Raw genomic sequence first — 22,261 nt, 5'->3', positions numbered from 1 at the left:
TCGTTCCAATGAAAACAATCCTAATCTATTCAAACTCTCCTCATAGCTAGCACCCTTCACACCAGGCAACATCCTCATGAACCTCGTTTGCACCCTCTCCAAAGCACCCACATCATTTTGGTAATGTGGCGATTAGAACTGTATGCAGTATTTCAAATGTGGCTACATTTGTATCAGCCTCCACTGCTTCCTCTGGCAGCTCATTTCATATGCGCACCCTCTGCGTGCAAAAGTTGCCCTTTAGGTCCCTTTTAAAACTTTCCCCTCTCACCCGAAACCTATACCCTTTAGTTTTAGACTCCTCCACCCTAGGGAAAAGATCTTGCCAATTTACCCTATCCATGCCCCTCATGCGATCACCATCAAGGCAAATCTAAACTTGCTAATTACCACACGGCCCATCAATTCTTGATCATCAGCAAGCTGATCGAAGTGAAAACAGGGATGGTTGACAGTACTATCAAGCAGCATTGACACTCAATTTGGATTCCGGCAGGGCCACTCAGCTCTTTTCCTCATTACAGTAGTGCAAGAATGAACAAAAATGTTAAATCTAAAGACTGTCCTTGACATTTAGACAACTTTGACCAGCTGTAGCATCGAGGAGCCCTGGATAAGCTGGAGTCAATGGAATTGGGGGCCAAGATCTCTGCTAGCTTGAGTCATACCTACCATACATTTTAGTTGTTGGAGTTCATATGTTTAAGTATCCATAACGTCTCTGCAGGAATTCTTCAGAGTAGTTTCCTAGGTCCAACCATGTTTAGCTGCTTCAAGAATGGTCTACTTTCCATTATAAGGTCTGAAATGAGGATGTTCACTGTGTAGCACAGTGTCAGCATCAATCTTTAGATACTGAAGCAGTTCATGTCCAGGTTTGGACTGATAAGTGGCAAGCAACATTTGTGCTGAACAAGTGCGAGGCATTGACCATCTCTAACAAGAGAGAACCCATTATGTTTTGATATTTAATGGTGATATTACTGTTGAATCTTCCGCTATCTATGTCCTGGGAGGGGGGGCAGGCAGCAGCCATCACTGACTTTGAATTGAATTGGATCAAACATTTAAATACTGAGGTTACAACAACAGTTCAAAGCATGAGAGTTCTTTGTTAAGTAACTCACCTACTGTCTCCTGAAACCTTGTCTCTCATCTGCAGCTCCAACAACACTCAAGAAGCTGGATCCTATCCAGGATAGAACAACCCAAAGTGGTGGAGGCTGGTACAATTGCAACATTTAAGAGGCATTTGGATGGGTATATGAATAGGAAGGGTTTGGAGGGATATGGGCCGGGTGCTGGCAGGTAGGACTAGATTGGGTTGGGATATCTGGTCAGCATGAACGGGTTGGACCGAAGGATCTGTTCCCATGCTGTACATCTCTATGACTTGGTGACTGGCATCAGATCCACCACCTTCAACATCCACTCCCTCCACCGCCGGTACTCAGTAGCCAAAGTGTGTGCCATCTGTAAGATGCACTGCAGAAATTCACTAAGGGTCCTTAAACATCAACTTGTAAATGCAGAACCACTTCCATCCAGAAGGAGAATGGCAGTAGATACACGTTTAAAGCAGGCTGTAACCCACAGTTTCTGAAGGGCAAATAAGGATGGGAAGTAAATGCTGGTTTAGTGAGAACTGCCTGCATCCTATCAACTAATAAAAATAATCTGTTTTATCTAATCTCCTTTATCTAGTCTAATATAGTCTTCAGTCACTTTCAATCACATTCAGTAATATTTGCCCAGATCTCCCAGACTCTGAACAAATGGAGGCTGGAGCCATTCTCACCATATGTACACTCTCAACCTTGTTTTTCTGCATCATCAACTCAATTTCAAAGCTGTCTTTTGATACTTTTTCATTCTTTCTGGTGTTAAGGATCATAAGCTCAAACAATGCATGGGTACTGACAATCTTCCAGAACCCTCTTCCTCTTTGCTTCCCTTCCCTTTGATCATGTCTCTTCTTCTTATCTTGTCCTTGCCAATGCACCCTTGCCAGAAATGCCAGCTTGTAAAGTCGACTCTCCTGCTCTTTGGATGCTGCCTGATCAGTTGTGCTTTTCCAGTACCATGTTTTTTTTTACTCTGATCTTCAGCATCTGCAGTGCTCACTTTCTCTTCCTTGCCAATGTTGTTCACAATACTTCTGAACACTCCTCCTCACCCGATGCTGAACATTTTGTCCTTAGCCAAAAATTCAGCTTTATCCTCTGCCACCCCTACATTAATGAATTTCAAGTTCAGCATAATATTGAACATAATATTGGGGCGGCACGGTGGCTCAGTGGTTAGCACTGCTGCCTCACAGCACCAGGGTCCCAGGTTCAATTTCAGCCTCGGGTGACTGTCTATGTGGAATTTGCACAATCGCTCTGTGTCTGTGTGGGTTTCCTCCAGGTGCTCCAGTTTCCTCCCACAATCCAAAGATGTACAGGTTAGGTGAATTGGCCATGCTAAATTTCCCATAGTGTTAGGTGCATTAGTTAGAGGGAAATGGGTCTGGGTGGGTTGCTCTTCGGAGGGTCGATGTGGGCTTGTTGGGCTGAACAGCCTGTTTCCACACTGCAGGGAATCTAATCTAATCTACACTTCTTCCATCTCGGCTTGGTGGCGCTGTGGTGAGGCACTGCTGCCTCACAATGCCAGTAACCTGAGTTTGATTCCAGCCTTGGGCGACTGTCTGTGTGGAGTTTGCACATTCTCCTGTGCCTGTGTGGATTTCCTCCGGGTGTTCCAGTTTTCTCCCAAAGTCCAAAGATGTGCAGGTTAAGTGAATTGGCTCTGCTAAATTGCCCATAGTGTTCAGGAATGTGTCGGCTAGGCATATTAATCACGGAAATGTACAGTAATAGGGGTAGGGTAAATGGGTCTGGGTGGGATACTCTTCGAAGGGTTGGTGAGGGCTTGGTGTGCCAAATGGCCTGTTTCTACACTGAAGGGATTCTATGATTGTTTGATTTTGTGCCCACGTCCTTGGGCCAGAAGTCCTCCCACTGACCAGATATTTGAAACCATTTCCAATATCATCCCTTCTCCTGGAACCTTCCTATTGGCCTCTTACCCAACTGAACCAGTATGACATCAGCCAGTTCAATTCTCTACTCCACTCTCTCACTTTAACCTGTCTCACTCTGAACTCCATTCCTCAGATCTAATCCTGAAGCTGTTATCCAATCTGCTGCTTGAAGAGGATGCAATTTATACCTGGAAAACCTGCATAGTTGAGTCCCAACTTTGGCAATTTTTCCCAACTCGCAATGGACCATGGAACCCATCACTGAATATCAAGCCATTGTTTCTAGAACAGTCACTGATCTCATCTCTTCTAGTGATCTTTCCTTGACAGTTTACTGCTCTTAACTCTCCAACCCCACTATAATTCTATTTCCCGCCCAAGATCCATAAAGAGGACTGCTCTCTAGCCTAGCATTTCAGCTTGTATAACTGATTTCTTCTTAGCTCTATACTATATTGTCTCCCCTTGTCCAGTGAATTCCCATTTCGATTTGTAACTCTCTGATGCCCTCCATTTCTTTAAAATTTTCCAATTTCCTAGCTGAACTATCTCCTTTTTACCATGGATGACCAATCTCTCTACATCTTCAAGCCCCACCAGGATAGTTTTGCACTCAGCTTCTTCTTTTAACAGAAACCCAAACAGTCACCATTAACTTTCACCCTCCTCATCCCATAATGGACAATTTCTCTTTAATTCTACTTCCTTCCTTCAAATAAAAGCTGTCAAGGTAGATATCTAGCTACACCTGCATTTTTTTTTTTAAGTATGTGGAACATTTCTTGTTCCATTCTTACTCAGGCCCACTCCCTCAACCCATACAACAGTATACTGATGAGTGTGTAGATGCAGTGTACTGCTCTTGCTCTGAATTGAAAAGATTTTTCAACTTGGTTTATAAATCCCACCATTCTCTCAGTTTCATTTACACCATCACTAGCTCTTCCCTTTCTTTTGGTTCTCTGCCTCTATTTCCAGGGTATTGATAGGTATTGACTAATATTTATTACAAGGAGCAGGAGAGTCGACGTTTCGGGCTCATGCCCGAAACATCGACTCTCCTGCTCCTTGGATGCTGCCTGACCTGCTGCGTTTTTCCAGCAACACATTTTCAGCTCTGATCTCCAGCATCTGCAGTCCTCACTTTCTCCTCTAACACTTATTACAAGTCCACTGACTCCAACAGTTCTGATTTTTTTTTAAACAACAGTGCTTGTGAGATCTCTTTTTTCCCTCAGCTAAGGATTTCCACAGCAACTCTCACCCACTGTGGTGGACAGAGTCATCACCATGTCAGCTCTATTTCCTGTACTTCTGCTGTCACTCCTTCCTATCCAGCCCAGAAATAAAATTTGACCTTTGACCTCCCACCTCACCTGTGTCCATGTTTAACAGATTATATTTGGCCAATTCCACCATCCTCAGCACAAAATAGTCATTAAACAAATCTTCACATCTCCTTTCAATATGCCAAAGAGAATGCTACAGGAAGAATATCATTAAGCTGGAGAGGGTGCAGAAGACAATTACCAGAATGTTGCTAGGAATGGAGAGTTTTAGTTATTTGGTGAGGCTGCAAAGGGACTTTTCCACTGGAGTGTAGGTGGTTGAGGATAAGTAGGCGTGGCCTTATAGAGTCACGAGGGGTAGAGGTAAGGTGAATAGCAGGTGGCTTTTCAGGATGGGGGATTTCAAGACTGGGAGCAAATATTTAAGGTGAGAGGAGAAGGATTTAGAAAAGACATGAGGGGCATTTTTTTTAAACAGAGAGAGTGATTTGTGTGTGGAATGAACTTCCAGAGGAAGAGGTGGATGTGGGTACAGTTACAAAGTTTAAAAGTACATGAATAAGAAATGTTTGGAGGGATATGGGCCAAGCAGGCAGGTGGGACTAGTTTAGTATGAGATTATGGTTAGCACAGACTGGTTGGATCAAAGGGTCTGGTTCTGTGTTCTATGAATCTAGATCGCTCCCTCTGAGACCCTGGTCCAATCCTCAATCATCCCCTAAATCCTGCCTCACTGCCCCGAGCATGTTTCCATGCAATGCAGGAGATGAACTTTTGCTTCCTCTTTCCTCAATGTCAAAGGCCCTAAACACTCTTTTCAGGTGAGGCAGTCATTTAGGTGAACCACTTTTAATTGGGTTTCCTCTGTTCGTAATGTGGTCTCCTCTACACTGGGAAGATGAAAATCAAGGAAATGCTTTCGAGAATGTCAGCATTCAGTGTGCAAGCATTATTCAATCTGCACTGTGCTCTTATGCTGACATACTGCACTGTTCCAGCAAAGCTTAAAGTAAACTTCAAAAATAGCAGCTCATTTTTCAATTCAACAATTTATAACCTTCTGGAATTAATATTGACTTTCAAAATTTCAAATCACAATCTTGGTGCCCATTTTGCTTTCCTTGCATGGCTTGTTTTGGTTTTCTTCCTTCCAGTGGCAGCAAATCAGCTGTAGGCACATCTTTTTGTTTCCTTGGACACAATTTCCCCTCCATGAAGATGGTGAGAGAGATGATAAGAAGAGAAAATCACGAGATAAGTTAGTCCTAGAGAGATTCTTGCTCTCTCTCTCACCTCACCAATTCAGTACTGGAGAAGAAGGTCCACAGGAATTTTTGCGATTCACCAGTATTCACCTTAAGTCATCTAATATATACACTCCATGCTTAAGATTATTCCCACAGGTCAGGAGTGGCTGATTTTCTGACTAGGTAACCAAGGCAACCTGCATGTCAGATTTAAGGCTGAAGAGAGGGGGACCTTGCTTTGCTGAAAATGTGTTGCTGGAAAAGCGCAGCACGTCAGGCAGCATCCAAGGAACAGGAGAGTCGTCGTTTCGGGCATGAGCCCATCTTCAGGACCTTGCTTTGCCTCAATCTGGGGACAATGGAGGCATGGATGTGGGACAAAGGGTGGTCTCAGAAAGCAATTCCCTGCCTATTCCCCTCCACAACTTGATCCTCCAGTTAAAGGTGTAGGGAAACACTTAGTGGCTTGCTACGAGATGTCTTGAAGAGTTTGGCTGGACTGCTGGTCTGGCAAGCCAGGACACCACTTGAGTCCTGTTACTGACCAGGAAGCGCACAATCAGCTCCTAACAAGTTCATTAATTTGTGATCCAGCAAGCTTTTGTAATGTTAGGCACAGCATTACACAGAATAAAACCTAGCACACTCTCTCCACACTTCATCTGAAATAGTGAAAACCACGGCTTTTGATTTTTTTCTTTTCCTGTTACCACTGCCTTTGGTCTTTGAAAACTAATTTTTATTTCTCAATCTTTCTTGTCTTCAAACTATTCCTTTCTCCTTGCTTAAAGGCTACAACATGCCTGATGACTTGCAGTTCCGATGGAGATATTACCCATCCCTAGTTGCTCTTGAGAAGATGTGGTGAGCTGCCTTCTTGAACTGCTGCAGTTCACATGCTGTCACAATGCCCTTACAGAGAGTTGCCCAGGATAGTTACCCAGTGAAAGTGAAAGAACAATCATATATTTCCAAGTCAGGATGGTTAGTGGCTTGGAGTGAATGGTGTTCCCATGTATCTACTGCCCTTATATTTCTAGATGGAAGTGGTTCTGGGTTTGGAAGGTGCTATCTAAGTAGCCTTCTGCAGTGCACCATGTAAATAACATATACCGCTACTATTGGGTGTCAGTGGTAGAGGGAGTGGATTCTTGTGAATGTGGTGCCAGTCAAGTGAGCTTTGTTCTGGAGTGTTTTTAGAGCTGTAATCTTCTAGGCAAGTGAGAAGTATTTCACCACACTCCTGACTTGTACCTTGTAGATGGTGGACAGACTTTAGGAGTCAGGACGTGGGTTACTCACTGCAGTATTGTTAACCTCTGACTCGTTGTTGTTGCCACTGTATTGATACAGTGAGTTCAGTTCAATTTCTTGTCTATGGTAACCTCCAGTATGCTGACAGAACAGAATATCAATGGGCTATCATTAAATTGTCTTTCTTTCTATAAAAATTCTACTTGATCTGTAGTTTGGTTTCAAACATTTTACGTTTAATGTTAGAAATCAAAAGACCATAAGACTTAGGTGTGACTTTAGGCTATTTGGCCCATCAAGTCTACTCTGTCATTCAATTGTAGCTGTTATGTTTGTTAACCCCATTCTCCTGCCTTCTCCCCATATCCCTTGATCCCCTTGCTAATCAAACACTTATCTATCTCTGTCTTAAATGACTCAATGACTTGGCCTCCACAGCCCTCTGTGGCAATGAGTTCCACAGATTAACCAACCTCTGGCTGAAGAAATTCCTTTGCCTCTAAGTTCTCTGTGCACATGGCACCTAGTCTCCCCTAATAATAGAAATGTATTCTTTACATCCACTCTATCCAAGCCTCTCAGTATTCTAAGTATCAATCAGATTCCTGCCTCACTCTTCTAAACTCCATGGAGTACAGACTCAGGTGAATCCTCAACTACTCCTCATATGACAATCCTTCAAAGTTGGGATCATTTTTGTAAACCTCCTCTGGACCCGTTCCAAACCAGCACAATTTTTCCTTAGATACAGGGCTCAAAACTGTTCACAATATTCCAAATGCAGTCTGACCTTAGCCTTATACAGCCTTAGCAGTATATTGCTGCTCTTGATTTCTAGCCCTCTTTAAATGAATACTAACACTTCACTTTCTTTCCTAACTGCCAACTGTAATCTGCATTTTAACCTTAATAGAATCCAGACTAGGATTCTCAGTTCCTCTGCGCTTCAGATTTCTAAACCTTTCCCTAGGTAGAAAATATTTTGGATTAATGGTGCTGGAAGAGCACAGTAGTTCAGGCAGCATCCAAGGAGCAGCGAAATCGACGTTTTGGGCAAAAGCCCTTCATCAGAAATAAAGACAGAGAGCCTGAAGCGTGGAGAGATAAGCTAGAGGAGGTTGGGGGTGGGGAGAAAGTAGCATAGAGTACAATAAGTGAGTGGGGGAGGGGATGAACGCCCCGGTGCTCACCTTCCTTCGCTACCAACCTTCGCTTAAACCAAATCATTTGCCGACATTTCCGCCACCTCCAAAAAGACCCCATCACCATGGATATATTTCCCTCACCACCCCTTTCCGCCTTCCGCAAAGACCGTTCCCTCTGTGACTACCTGCTCATGTCCACGCCCCCCCCTACAACCCACCCTCCCATCCTGGCACCTTCCCCTGACACCGCAGGAACTATAAAACCTGCACCCACACCTCCTCCCTCACCTCTATCCAAGGCCCTAAAGGAGCCTTCCACATCCATCAAAGTCTTACCTGCACATCCACTAATATCATTTATTGCATCCGTTGCTCCTGATGCAGTCTACTCTACTTTGGGGAGACTGGGTGCCTCCTAGCAGAGTGCTTTTGGGAACATCTCCGGGACACTTGCACCAATCAACCACGCCGCCCCGTGGCCCAACATTTCAACTTCCCCTCCCACTCTGCCGAAGACATGGAGGTCCTGGGCCTCCTTCACCGCCACTCCCTCACCACCAGACGCCTGGAGGAAGAGCGCCTCATCTTCCGCCTCGGAACACTTCAACCCCAGGGCATCAATGTGGACTTGAACAGTTTCCTCATTTCCCCTTCCCCCACCTCACCCTAGTTCCAAACTTCCAGCTCAGCACTGTCCCCATGACTTGTCCGGACTTGTCCTACCTACCTATCTCCTTTTCCACCTATCCACTCCACCCTCTCCTCCCTGACCTATCACCTTCATCCCCTCCCCCACGCACTTATTGTACTCTATGCTACTTTCTCCCCACCCCCCCCCTCCTCTAGCTTATCTCTCCATGCTTCAGGCTCTCTGCCTTTATTCCTGATGAAGGGCTTTTGCCCGAAACATCGATTTCGCTGCTCCTTGGATGCTGCCTGAACTGCTGTGGTCTTCCAGCACCACTAATCCAGAATCTGGTTTCCAGCATCTGCAGTCATTGTTTTTACCTAGGTAGAAAATAGTCTACGCCTCTATTATTCCTACCAAAATGCATAACGTCACAATTTCCCACACTGTATTCTATCTGCCACTTCCTAGCCCACTATTTTAGCCTGTCCAACTCCTTCTGCAGCCTCCCTGCTTCCTCAACACTGTCTGCCCCTCCACCTATCTTTGTGTAGTCTGTAAATTTAGCAACAATGCCCTCAGTTCCTTCATCCAGATCATTAACATATAATGTGAATAGTTGTGGCCCCAACACTGACCCCTATGGAATTCCACTAGTCACTGGCTGCCATCCTGAAAACGAATCCTTTATCCCCACTGTCAGCGAATCCTCTACCCTTTTCAGTACCTTACCCTGAACACCATGGGCTCTCAACTTATTTAGCAGCCTTCTATGCAGAGCCTTGTCATAGGCCTTCTGGAAACCAAAACAGGTCACATTCACTGCCCCTCCATTGTCAAACTTGTTCGTTACCTCCTCAAATAATTCAAACAGACTTTACATGCGTGATCTCCCTTGAAAAACCAGGCTGATTCAGTCTTATTTCACTGTGCACTTCCAAGTACTTTGCGATCTCATCCTTAATAATGGCCTCTAAAATCTTACCAAAGACTGAGGTCAGGGTAGTTTCCCATCTTCTGCCTGCCTCCCTTCTTTTAGGGTGTGTTATATTAGCCATTTTAAAGTCCTCTGGAACTTTCCCTAACTCCAGTGATTTCTGAGTGATCACCATTAATGCCTTACAATCTCCTCAACTATCACCTTCAGAACTCTGGGGTGTAGTCCTGTGGTCCAGGTCATTTATCCACCTTCAGACCTTTCAGCTTCCCAACACTTTCTCCTTAGTGATGGCCACTATACTCACCTCTGCCTGCAGACTCTCTTCAAGTTATAATTTCCTACATGGATTTCAAACTGGTCAATTTGAACAGGGCAGCTCTAATCATTCATGGTCTTTGTAATAAATATCTAAAAATCTTAACTGTGTTAATACCTTGTACTATTTACAAAATTGGAATTGACTGTTTTCTGAACACAAAGCCAAATTAAATCAAATCCAAGTACCTTAAAAACAAATTTTATGAACGAAGCCTTGCATACTGGAAGCATACATAGGAAAATCTTGGGCCTCAATATGCCAGATATTTAAATACACTAGGATAGAAAACAAATGTTCTCGCTCATGATTCTGTAGTCAACAGTACAGTTTAAGACATGCAGCCTGATGGACAGCCTTCTTCTGTCATGTTGGTGTGTCCAGTTTCTCACATATATTTTCAGGAAAAGCCAAGACCATGCACTTTGATTTAGTTCTCACAGTGAATACCATATGCAGTGAACCCAGCTGGTCACTCTTTCTCCACACCAACCTGTGGAGAAAATATACTATTTTTATATTTTATTTCTGTATAAGATGGGAAACAAAGGTCTATATGGCTTTGGTCCTATTAGACAACTTCGATCTGATTTAATTTGTGTTCATTAAACAGTCTAATTCCAGAATGAATTATCAACATAAAAAAGATTGGATACTCAAATCTTGAGGGAATTTCAGTGGACTAATTATATTATTCTGGGAACATGAGTGAAATAACAGAAGCTGGTGTCCCATCACCAAGTCATCCATTATTTACTTGTGCACAGGACACTAGCTGCAACTAGCCAGCTCGGAGTCGGTCCCCTGAAATGAGGAGATGCTAAATCTTCCGGTCAGCCTGGGTTTTGCTGATTGGCCCAGATTAACAACCTAAGCAAGAATCTAATAGTTAACAAGTGGCTCCAATCACTATAACAAGTTCTACTTATTGTATGCGTTTAAAAAAAAATCAACAAGCTGGTCTTTATAACACAGAACACTTCAGATCCTAGCCATTCAAATTTTGTAATGCTTCTTAAAAGGGTGAGATTCTGAAGGGAGAATATAGAAAGTTAAGCAGGAATTTAAAAAGGAGGTCCTCGAGGGTAGTAATATCTGGATTTTAGAGTCAGAGAGATGTACAGCATAGGAACAGACCCTTCGGTCCAACCCGCCCATGCCGACCATCCCAACCCAATCTAGTCACACCTACCAGCACCCGGCCCATATCCGTCCAAACCATTCCTATTCATGTACACATCCAAATGCCTCTTAAATGTTGCAATTGTACCAGCCTCCACCACACCCTCTGGCAGCTCATTCCATACACATACTACCCGCTGTGTGAAAAAGTTCCCCTTAGGTCTCTTTTATATCTTTCCCCTCACATCCAAAACCTATGCTCTCTGTTCTGGACACCCTGACCCCAGGGAAAAGACTTTGTCTATTTATCCTATCCATGCCCTTCATAATTTTGTAAACCTCTACAAGGTCATCCCTCAGCCTCCAACGCTCCAGGGAAACAGCCCCAGCCTCCTCAGATCTTCCAACCCTGGCTATATCCTTGTAATTCTTTTCTGCACCCTTTCAAGTTTCACAACATCTTTCCGATAGGAAGGCAATCAGGACTGCATGCAATATTCCAACAGTGGCCTAACCAATGTCCTGTACAGCCACAACATGACCTCCCAACTCCTGTACTCAATACTTTGACCAAAAAAGGAAAGCATACCAAACGCCTTCTTCACTATCCTATGCTAGTGAGGAATAGGAGGATAAAACAGATGAATGAGTGGATGAGGAGCTGGTGCAGAGGAGAAGGATCACAGGAGTCTCTTCTGGGGTACAAGTGACCTGAACAAGAAGGACGGTTTTGCACCTGAATTGGAAGGGGGCTAATATATTGGCAGGGAGATTTGTTATAGCTGCTAGGGAGGATTAAAACTAGTTAGTTTGGGAGAGTAGGGGGCACACACATGGACAGACACCCAGGTACATATTGAGGAAGGAGATCAGTCTATAACTGGTATAGTTGGGGTGGGGAGGGGAAGAAATCGCAAGAGGAGGAGGAGCAGTGGCGCTTTTGATTAGTAGTACATTACTACTGTACTTAGGGAGGATATTTCTTGGAATACATCCAAGAAAGTTATTTGGGTGGAACTGAGAAACAAAAACGGGATGACCACCTTGCTGGGATTGTACTACAGATCACCTAAAAGTCAGTGGAAAATTGAGAAACAAATTTGTAAGGAGATTTCAATTATCTTTAAAGATAATAGGGTGGGTATGGTGTGGGATTTTGACTTTCTAAACATAGACTGGAATAAGGGTTTAGCTGGAGAGAAATTTGTTAAGTCTGTACAAGAAAAATAGGTAAAAACAATGACTGCAGATGCTGGAAACCAGATTCTGGATTAGTGGTGCTGGAAGAGCACAGCAGTTCAGGCAGCATCCGAGCAGTCTGATTAGATTAGATTAGATTACTTACAGTGTGGAAACAGGCCCTTCGGCCCAACAAGTCCACACCGACCCGCCGAAGCGCATACCCCTACATATACCCCTTACCTAATACTACGGGCAATTTAGCATGGCCAATTGACCTGACCCGCACATCTTTGGACTGTGGGAGGAAACCGGAGCACCTGGAGGAAACCCACGCAGACACGGGGAGAACGTGCAAACTCCACACAGTCAGTCGCCTGAGGCGGGAATTGAACCCAGGTCCCTGGCGCTGTGAGGCAGCAGTGCTAACCACTGTGCCACCGTGCCGCCCGAAGGAATGATTCAGTATGTGGATTTGCACCTACTAGATTAGGTGCAAAACATGAGCTCTTCTTGGGAAATAAGGCAGGGCAAGTGACTGAGATGACAGTGGGCAGTACTTTGGGGTCAATGGCCATAATTCTATTAGTTTTAAAATAGTGATGGAAAAGGATAGACCAGATCTAAAAGTTGAAGTTCTAAATTTGGAGGAAGGCCAATTTTGACACTATTAGGCAAGAACTTTCAAAAGTTGACTGGGGACAAATGTTCGTAGGTAAAGGGATGGTTGGAAAATTGGAAGCCTTCAAAAAGGAGATAACGAGAGTCCAGAGACAGTATATTCCTGTATGGGGTGAAAGGCAAGGCTGCTAGGTGTAGGGTATACTGGATGACTAGAGAAATTGAGATTTTGGTCAAGAAAAAGAAGAAAGCATATGTCAGGTATAAACAGCAAAGATCGAGTGAATCCTTAGAAGAGTATAAAGGCAGTAGGAGTATATTGAAGAGGAAAATCAGGAGGCCAAAAAGGGGACATATAGGCTTAAGGAGAATCCATTAAGGATAAAAGGATAACTAGGGAGAGAAAAGGGCCCCTTAAAGGTCTCTTACCCACTCTTGATCTCTTCATTTCCAACTGCCACTATGACACAAATCGCTTTAACCTGTTTATCCCCCTCACCCACTCCAATCTCTCACCCTCATAATGCACAGCCGTCCACTCTCTCTGCTCCAACCCCACCCCAACCTCAACCTCAACCTCACCAGGAGACAAGGGGACGCAGTGGTAGTTTGACCTCTACACTGCTGAAGCCTGGTGCCAACTCGCATACACCTCCTCCTACTGTCCCCTCGACCACATCCTCAACTCCCCATCACCAGACCATGATTTCCCAGATCATCCACAACCTCATCACCTCTGGGGTTCTCCCACTCACAACCTCCAACCTCATCGTCCATGAACCCCGCACCGCCTGATTCTATTTCCTATCCAAGATTCACAAACCTGTTGACCCATTGTCTCAGATTGCTCCTGCCCTACTGAACTCACCTTGACGCATACTCCAGGAACTCCCCTCCTACATTCGTGACACCATCCACACCCTTCACCTCCTCCAAGACTTTTGTTTCCCCGGCCCCCAACGCCTCATCGTCACCATGGACATGCAGTCCTTTTACATATCTATCTGCCACAACGAAGGCCTCCAAGCCCTCCATTTCTTCTTCTAATGTCGACTCAACCAGTACCCTTCCAATGACACTCTCATTCGTCTGGCTGAACTGGTCCTCACCCTCAACAACTTCTCCTTCCAATCCTCCCATTTCCTCCAAACCAAACGGTAGCTATCTGCCCCGCATGGGCCCCAGCTATGCCTGCCTCTTCGTCAGGCATGTAGAACAGAGCATCTTCCGTAGCAACAACACCGACACTATTCCTCAAAATGTCCTCAGCTACATCAATGATTGTATTGGCGCTACCTTGTGCTCCCATGAAGAGGTTGAACAGTTCATCACATTCACCATCACCTTCTACCCTAACCTCAAATTCACCTGGACCATCTTGGACACCTCCCTCCCCGTCCTGGGCCTCTCCATTTTCATCTCCAGTGACCGGCTAACCATGGACATCGACTACAAACCCTCATTTCACCCTGCCTCCTGTAAAAATGCCCACCTCTTAATCCCAATTCCTCCCTTTCTGCTCCCTAATTTCATCACAGAACTTCTCAGATGGCCTCCTTTTTGAAGGACCACAATTTCCCCTCCCACGTGGTCGATGATGCCCTCCACTGCATCTCCTCCACTTCCTTCACCACTGCCCTTGAACACCACCACTCTAATCACAACAAGGACAGAACCACCACCCCCAACACCCGGTCCTCACCTTCCAACCCACCAACCTCCAGATACATGGCATCATCCTCCAACACTTCTGCCACCTACAAACACCTGACAACTAGGGATATATTTCACTACCCATCCCTATCTGTGTTTCGGAGAGACCATACCCTCCGTGACTCCCTTGTCAGATACATGCCCCCCTACCAGCCCACACCCCACTCTTGGCACCTTTCCCTGCCACCACGGCAAGTGCAAAACCTGAACCCACACTCCCACCCACTCTGTCCAAGACCCCAAAGGATCGTTCCACATCCGACAGAAAGTTACCTGTTCCTCCACCATGTCATCTAGTGTATCCGTTGTACTTGATGTGTTCTCCTCTACACTTGCGGATTGTTTCAGAGAACATCTCTGGGACACCTGCACCAACCAACCCCACCACCCGGTTGTCAAACACTAACTCCCCCTCCCACTCCACCAAGGACATGCAGGTCCTGGGCCTCCTCCATCACCAAACCCTAACCACCCGATGCCCGGAGGAAGAATGCCTCATCTACTGCCTTGGGACTCTGCAATCACACTGGATTAACGTGGATTTCACCAGTTTCCTTATATGCTGCCCCCCCCACCTTATCCCAATCCAAGCTTCCAACTTGTCTGTCCCCTCTTGACCTGTGCATCTTCCTTCCCAGCTGTCCGCTCCACTCCACTCTCCGACCTATCACCTTCCCCCACAACCTTCATCTACCTATCACATTCACACCTACCTTCCCTTCCAGCTCCACCTCCTTCCCATTTGTCTCTCAGCACCCCCGTTCCACAAGCCTCATTCCTGATGAAGGGCTTATGTCTGAAACATCAATTCTCCTCCTCCTCTGATGCTGCCCGACCTGCTGTTCTTTTCCAGCACCCAACTCTTGTCCCTCAAAGACCAGCAAAGCAGCCTATGTGGAGAGCTGCAGGAGATGGGGGAGATCTAAACGAGTATTTTGCATCAGTGTTTACTGTGGAGAAGGACTTGGAAGATACAGAATGTGGGGAGATTGGTGGTGATATCTTGAAAAATGCCCATATTACACAGAAGGTGGTGCTGGATATTTTAAAATGCATAAAGGTGCACAAATCCCAGGACCTGGCCAGGTGTAACCTAGAACTCTGTGGGAAGCTAGGGAAATAATTGCTGGGTCCCTTTGCTGAGATATTTATATCATTCATAGTCACAGGTGAGGTGCCGGAAGATTGGAGGTTGGCTAAAGTGGTGTCACTATTTAAGAAAGGTGGTAAGAAAAAGCCAGAGAACTACAGACCAGTGAGCCTGATATCAGTGGTGGGCAAGTTGTTAGAGGGAATCCTGAGGGAAAGGATTTACATGTATTTGGAAAGGCAAGGATTGATTAGGGATAGTTAACATGATTGTATGTGTGAGAAATCATGTCTCACTAACTTGATTGAGTTTTTTTGAGGCAATGAAGTGGATTGATGAGGGCAGAGCGGTGGATGTGTTCTATATAGACTTTAGTAAGCCGTTTGACAAGGTTCCTCATGGTAGACTCATTAGTGAGGTTAGATCACATGGAATACAGGAAGAACTAGCCATTTGGATACAGAGTTGGCTCAAAGGTAGAAGACAGAGGGTGCTGTGGGGTGGGGGGTTGCCTTTCAGACTGGAGGCCTGTGACCAATGGTGTGCCATAAGGATTGGTGCTGGGTTCACTGCTTTTCATTATTCATATAAATGATTTGGATGGGAACATAGGAGGTACACTAAGTAAGTTTGTAGATGACACCAAAATTGGAGGTGTAGTGGGCAATGAAAAAGACCTTAGAAGACAACGGGACCTTGATCAGATGGGCCAATGGGCTCAGGAGTGTCAAATGGAATTTAACTTAGATAAATGCGAGAATTGCATTTTGGAAAAGCAAATCAGGGCAGGACTTACATGCTTCATGGAAAGGTCCTGGGGAGTGTTGCTGAACGAAGAGACCTTGCAGTGCAGGTTCATAGTTCCTTGAAAGTGGAGTCGCAGGTAGATAGGATAGTGAAGGCAGCTTTTGGTATGCTTTCCGTCATTGGTCAGTGTATTGAGTATAGGAGTTGTGAGGTCATGTTGCGGATATACAGGCCATTGATTTGGCCACTTTTGGAATATTATATGCAATTCTGGTCTCCCTCCTATTGGAAGAATGTTTTGAAACTTGAAAGGTTCAGAAAAGATTTACAAGGAGGCAGCCAGGGTTGGAAGATTTGAGCTATAGGCAGAGGCTGAATAGGCTGGGGTTGTTTTCCCCTGGAGTAACAGAGGCCGAGGGGTGACCTTGTTGAGGTTTATAAAATCATGAGGGGCATGGATAGAGTAAATAGACAAAGTATTTTCCCTGGAGTGGGGGAGGGTATAGATTTTGCATGAAGGTGGAAAATTTAAAAGGGATCTAAGGGGCAACTGTTTCACACAGAGGGTGATGTGTATATGGAATAAGCTGCCAGAGGAAATGGTGGAGGCTGGTACAAGTACAACATTTAAAAGACATCTGGATAGGTACAAATTTAGTACGAAAGTGCTGGCAAATAGGACTAGGTTAGTTTGGGATATCTGATCAGCATGGACAAGTTAGACCAAAGGTTTTTTTTTCCATGCTGTACATCTCTATGACTCTAAATCAAATTCCTTCCTCTGCAACATACTGGAATATTTTAGATATCTAACTTGGTTTTGGTGGCAATCAATTACAGGTTCCTTCTCTTTCTCTGCAGATCCCCTAATCTTCATTACATCTACTGTTCTTAAACAAGCTAATGAGAAATCTTCTTCAGGGTGGGTAGTTAACAAGTTAAGTGAGAACAGAAGGGTATTTTGTGCAAGCCTAACAGGAAATAATTTAACCGAAGAAATCCCCCTCAGTGTGATGAAAGATTGAGCCAGTATCCTTTGGGAGATGGAAAGGTTTGGAGATTCTCAAAGCAAGTCTCTAATAGATGATGCATTTACAACCAAGTTCCTGATGATAGTGACTTCAAGAATGTTGGTGGTGAGAGACAGGATGTAGGAATAGCATCATTGGTCTTGGAGACCTGATTGGAATCTCTCTTCTGGCCCAAATGACACAAATGTTACTTGCCATTTATCATTCCAGACTGGATACCATCCAAGTCTTGATACAAAGGATCTGGATGTTTTCACTAACTGAGGACTTACAAGCTGAGCAGAATATTATGCACAGAACAGCATGAATGAAGGAAAGATTTCGGGCCTAGGATGCTGCCATGAAGAGCTCCCGAAACAATATTCTGTAGCTGCCCTTCAATAACCACCTTCAAAATGTGAGGCCACTCTGGCCTCAAGAGAATTTTTACCTTGACTGACTTCAATTTTTCTTTGATTACGTTGCCTCATATTTGACCAAACATTTCCTGATTTCAAAACTTCACTTGTTTAGAAATAAAATCTAGCTTCTCATGAGTGTTATTGGAGTGAGTGTAGCCTGTGCCTAACCCAATGGAGATGGAAACTTTGCAGACTTTAAGAACCTGGCATACACGGTGTTAACTTCATTAACAACATGCAATGGAAATTCATGCACTTTATGCTGCATATAAAGAAACAATACTTAATTTTTCAACAGGATAAAGTTAATCTCTTTTGTTTTACTTACTTAAAGCTTCTGGCTCTTCCAGTCAATCTATCTTTGCCCTTTGATTTACTGCTATCTGTTGCTTCAGACCACGGAAACAATTCTTTGGTCTTGTCGGCATGATTTCCATCATCTGAAATGCATGAGGAAATATTTGAGTAATGGCATCAGATGGAAAATACTTCATATCTGTTTGAAAGTGCTTTCTGAGTAACAATTTTCATTACAGGTTTAAAATGGCATTACTTTTGGCAAAGCAATGAAAGACACCATTTTTCAAATGCATACAGGATTGAATCATCTTCGGTTATCAAACCACTGTTAAAGAAAATGTTGCATTGCTCAGTTTTAAAAAAAAAAATTCGTGTTTTTAACAAAAAAGATATTTATCTGCAGCATGAGAAAGATACTACTGTGATAAAATGTGCATACTACACTGCACTGATCACACCACTCACTGCAACATACAACCGTGCCAAATTCAGAAATAATTCACTTTTGTTGCCAGCCAAATAGCAGATAACCATAATCAATTCTTATTTGGCAGTCTTTCAGCAGGACAACATCCAAAAGATGATGTTTTCACAACAACATATGAAAACATTTTGCAGGCCATACTTATTTTGGCATCAGCAGGAGAATGAAGCTTCTGCACAAAGATTAAGGTTATTTTACAGCTGAAAGAGCCAACAGGCCCCAATGCCTTGCTATGAACCTTTCAGATCTACATAATTTCACACTTTAAACTTAAATCCTGACTATATAAAATACTCCCTTGCAATAAAGTTCAAAGTAGCAAATCCAATTTGGAATTTAATACTAATACACAATTGACTAGGCTAAAAACTCTATTTTGCCTATAATCATGAAACTTTAGTTCCTAACATTGTGGACTCATGTCTAACAATAAGATCCTGTGGGATCATGGTGCAATGATGGTACAATACCATAAGATTAAGAGAGCATGATGAAGGGAGAGCTCACGCAGGAAACACTCTAAGGTAATGAAGATCAAGCTCTTTATGTAATGTTAACATATTATGAAAGACTATGTTCAAGTTGTAGGATTATTTCAGAGGTAACAAGACTCTGATGACAAAACATGGTTGGAACAAGATGATAATATATGGAATTGAAGAATTATAGAGAAAAACCCCAAAGCAGCCAAAATTAAAAGACACGGTTCAGCAATGGAAACCATGGCATCACCAACCTCAAGTTTTCCTTCTCAATACGAAAGTGATTGCGAGGATGTCACAATGTATTCAGCACTCCAGACTGCATTTGATGAGATATGACTCAACACCATGATCAGGGAAAATGTCAAAGAACTGTTGATACATTGTCCAGAAAACCAGCTGAAGAGGCTGAGAAACAAGATTTGGAGTTGCTAGTAGAAGTAGCAGATTTTACATTCTCAGTAAATGGAAAATTACTGGCATCGCAGTAGAAATTGCAGCAAATCAGAGAAGCTAAACGTAGAGATGAAGAATGCCCACAAATCAGATCTTTGTCACGAAGGATAGCCAGCATACATCTCTTGTAGATCAACATTGAGACAGCACTTCTCCCTATTATAGGTGTTATTTTAAAAAAATATTGGCAATTCATAAAGCATTCAGAAGTGATATCCCTCAAAGATTACATCAATATGATTCAGGAATATTAAAATACAGAATAAGAGCCCAACATTATTTTGGTGACCAGGAATTATCAGGAAGATGATCATAAACTATAGAACTCACATAAGTAATTGTCAGGAACAGAAAGAACATTTAATATTGACATTTTCATCAAGATCTTGGGAAAGACTGGCAATGGCTTGTTTGAGTTTAAAGGGAAAGTTTACATCCTTGTTATGAAATATTATTGAAGAATGAATTGAGGTAAATCCTTTAACACTGTCTTATAGCAGAGATAATCATAGAAGTATTGAAATAAATCTATTCAACTCACTGTATCCTGATCCACCAGCAGCTGATATTTGATTGCACTTCACAAATTAGCAATTTACATAATTTGACAGGGAATATGGATTCATTCCTATAACACGTTCACTTCATTACCCTGAAGTAAATGAGCAGTGATGACCATAAAAGAACTTCTGAAAAAGGAATCATCATATTGATTTAGCCTTATTAAATCATATATCATTGTCATTACATAATGGACTATCACCAGCAGAATTATTAATGGGAGAAGACTGCAAATCACTGTTGAAGAAACTAAAACCATCTGTTACAATGAAAGACCATGACAGAGTGAGACAATGGATTCAAGAGAGAAATAACCATAAACTTTAATCAAGGGCATCAAACAAGACACTGTCAATTTTTCAGTTGGGAGAAGGCACATGGATCTGAGAAGGACAGCAAGAAGGAACTACTGCTAGGGAAACAGAATAGAGATTTAAAAAACTGCCGATGCTGGAATCCAAGGTAGACCAGCAGTAGGTTGGATGAACACAGCAAGCCAGGCAGCATCAGGAGGTGGAGAAGTCGATGTTCTGGGTGTAACCCTTCTTCAGGACTGGGGATGGGTGTAAGGGGAGCTGCAGATAAAAGGGGTAGCGGGGCAAGGTGGTGAAGTGGGAATAGGTGAAGAAAGGCACTTCATCACCACCCTGTTTATCTGCAGCTCCCCTTATACCCACTCCCAGTCCTGAAAAAGAGTAACACTCGAAATGTCGACTTCTCCATCTCCTGATTCTGCCTGGGAAAACAGAATAAGCACAAGCATATTTGGGGGTCACAGCACAGAGTCTTTGAAGGAGAAATTGTGAAAAATAACTTTGAATAAATAATCAGTACGAGCATAGCCGAACCATTTCAATTCTGAAGACAACAGAGAAACAGACAGAAAGCTCTACACGGGTGAAAGGAATGAATATTCAAGCAGAGGAGAGAGAGAAGAAGCAGACCAACAATCTCAGCATCAAATCTAAATGAGATCGGGAACAATTGCTAAATGGTCCCAAAGGTAGTCCATGAGATATGAGACATCAGGAGGCGTTAGGTGTTTACAGTGCGAATGATAGGAACAAGGACTTGAGGAGAGAAGTGGAGTAACAATTTAACAATATGAGCCTATGGGATAATTATGTAACATCACATGACTAAGAGAGAGCGAGCTGGAGAGAGATCTCAGAGCGACACTGAGTTAGAGTAGGTTAAACTCTGTATGTAATGTTACTATCTGAATAAAGGTTATGTTCAAATTTACCTGGACTACTGCAGAATCTCCTAATAGAAAATGAGAACTCCCCCTCATCACACCAACCCAAAAGGTGAAACAAACATGAAGTAAAGAATGCTACCAGTCAGTTTTCTTTTTGCCAAATCAATGTAAATTTACAAAATGGAATTCCTGGGGGGAGCTAGGTCATAACGATACTGGAAAGCCTTACCATAGGCCTGGATGCACCAGAAATCTTAACTTTCTGTTATAAATTTGTAAATGTGATGAAGCTTTGCCCCATGATAAATGTTAAACGGTAAAGTTAAAGTGCTATGTCCACTCACCTGTAATTTGGTTTTCTTACCTCATTTCCTGCCCTCAAAACTTATTATTGCTCCTCCATTGATGGCACACTGTATTTCTTAACTCATCACCTGGTGATGTCACTGAATCTCCAAAAGTTGACTTTCTAATTATTTTCCTCTCTTTTGACTGGAGGGGTATGACCAGTGGCATTTTCCAAGGATCTGGGCTGGGACCTCTGTTGTTTGTAACTTACATAAATGGTTTGGACGAAAGTGTAGGTGGTCTGTTTAGTAAGTTTGCAGATGACATAAAAGTTTAGAGTTGTGAATCGTGAGGAAGGTTATCACAGGAAAAGCAGGATACAGATCAGTTAGGAAGTTGGGTGGAGAAATGACATTTGGAATTTAATCCACTTTAATCCAAACAAGTGAGAAGCGATGCATTTTGGGAGGTCAAATGTAAAAGGAAAGCATACAGTAAATGGCAGGGCCCTGAGAAGCACTGATATGCAGAAGATGTTGGAGTCCTAGTCAACAGCTCCTTTAAAGTGGCAACAGAAGTGGAAATGGTGGCAAAGAAGCCATACAACTTGCCTTCATTGGGTAGGGCATTGAGGGTAAATGTTGGCAAGTCATGTTGCAGCTGTATAAAACTTTGTTAAAAATCAGACAACACCAGGTTAATAGTCCAACAGGTTTATTTGGAAGTACAAGCTTTCGG

At 43.3% G+C, this 22,261-nt stretch overlaps 1 protein-coding gene across 9 annotated transcripts in view; it reads right to left on the bottom strand.

The window, feature by feature from the left end:
- LOC132818064 (coiled-coil domain-containing protein 9-like) overlaps nt 1–22,261 on the bottom strand; it is a 292,055-nt gene that overhangs the window by 42,271 nt on the left and 227,523 nt on the right. For all 9 annotated transcript variants that reach the window (XR_009644952.1, XM_060828707.1, XM_060828708.1 and 6 more), the window contains one exon: nt 18,080–18,191. Coding sequence is in view for 8 of the 9 variants with exons in the window: in XM_060828707.1 (XP_060684690.1) it covers nt 18,080–18,191 (112 nt within the window). In the remaining variant the exon portion in view is untranslated. The remainder of the gene's footprint in view (nt 1–18,079; nt 18,192–22,261) is intronic.

This window comes from Hemiscyllium ocellatum, chromosome 8, assembly GCF_020745735.1.
Source record: "Hemiscyllium ocellatum isolate sHemOce1 chromosome 8, sHemOce1.pat.X.cur, whole genome shotgun sequence".
NCBI classification, from domain to species: domain Eukaryota; kingdom Metazoa; phylum Chordata; class Chondrichthyes; order Orectolobiformes; family Hemiscylliidae; genus Hemiscyllium; species Hemiscyllium ocellatum.
This window is presented reverse-complemented; position numbering and strand designations above follow the sequence as displayed.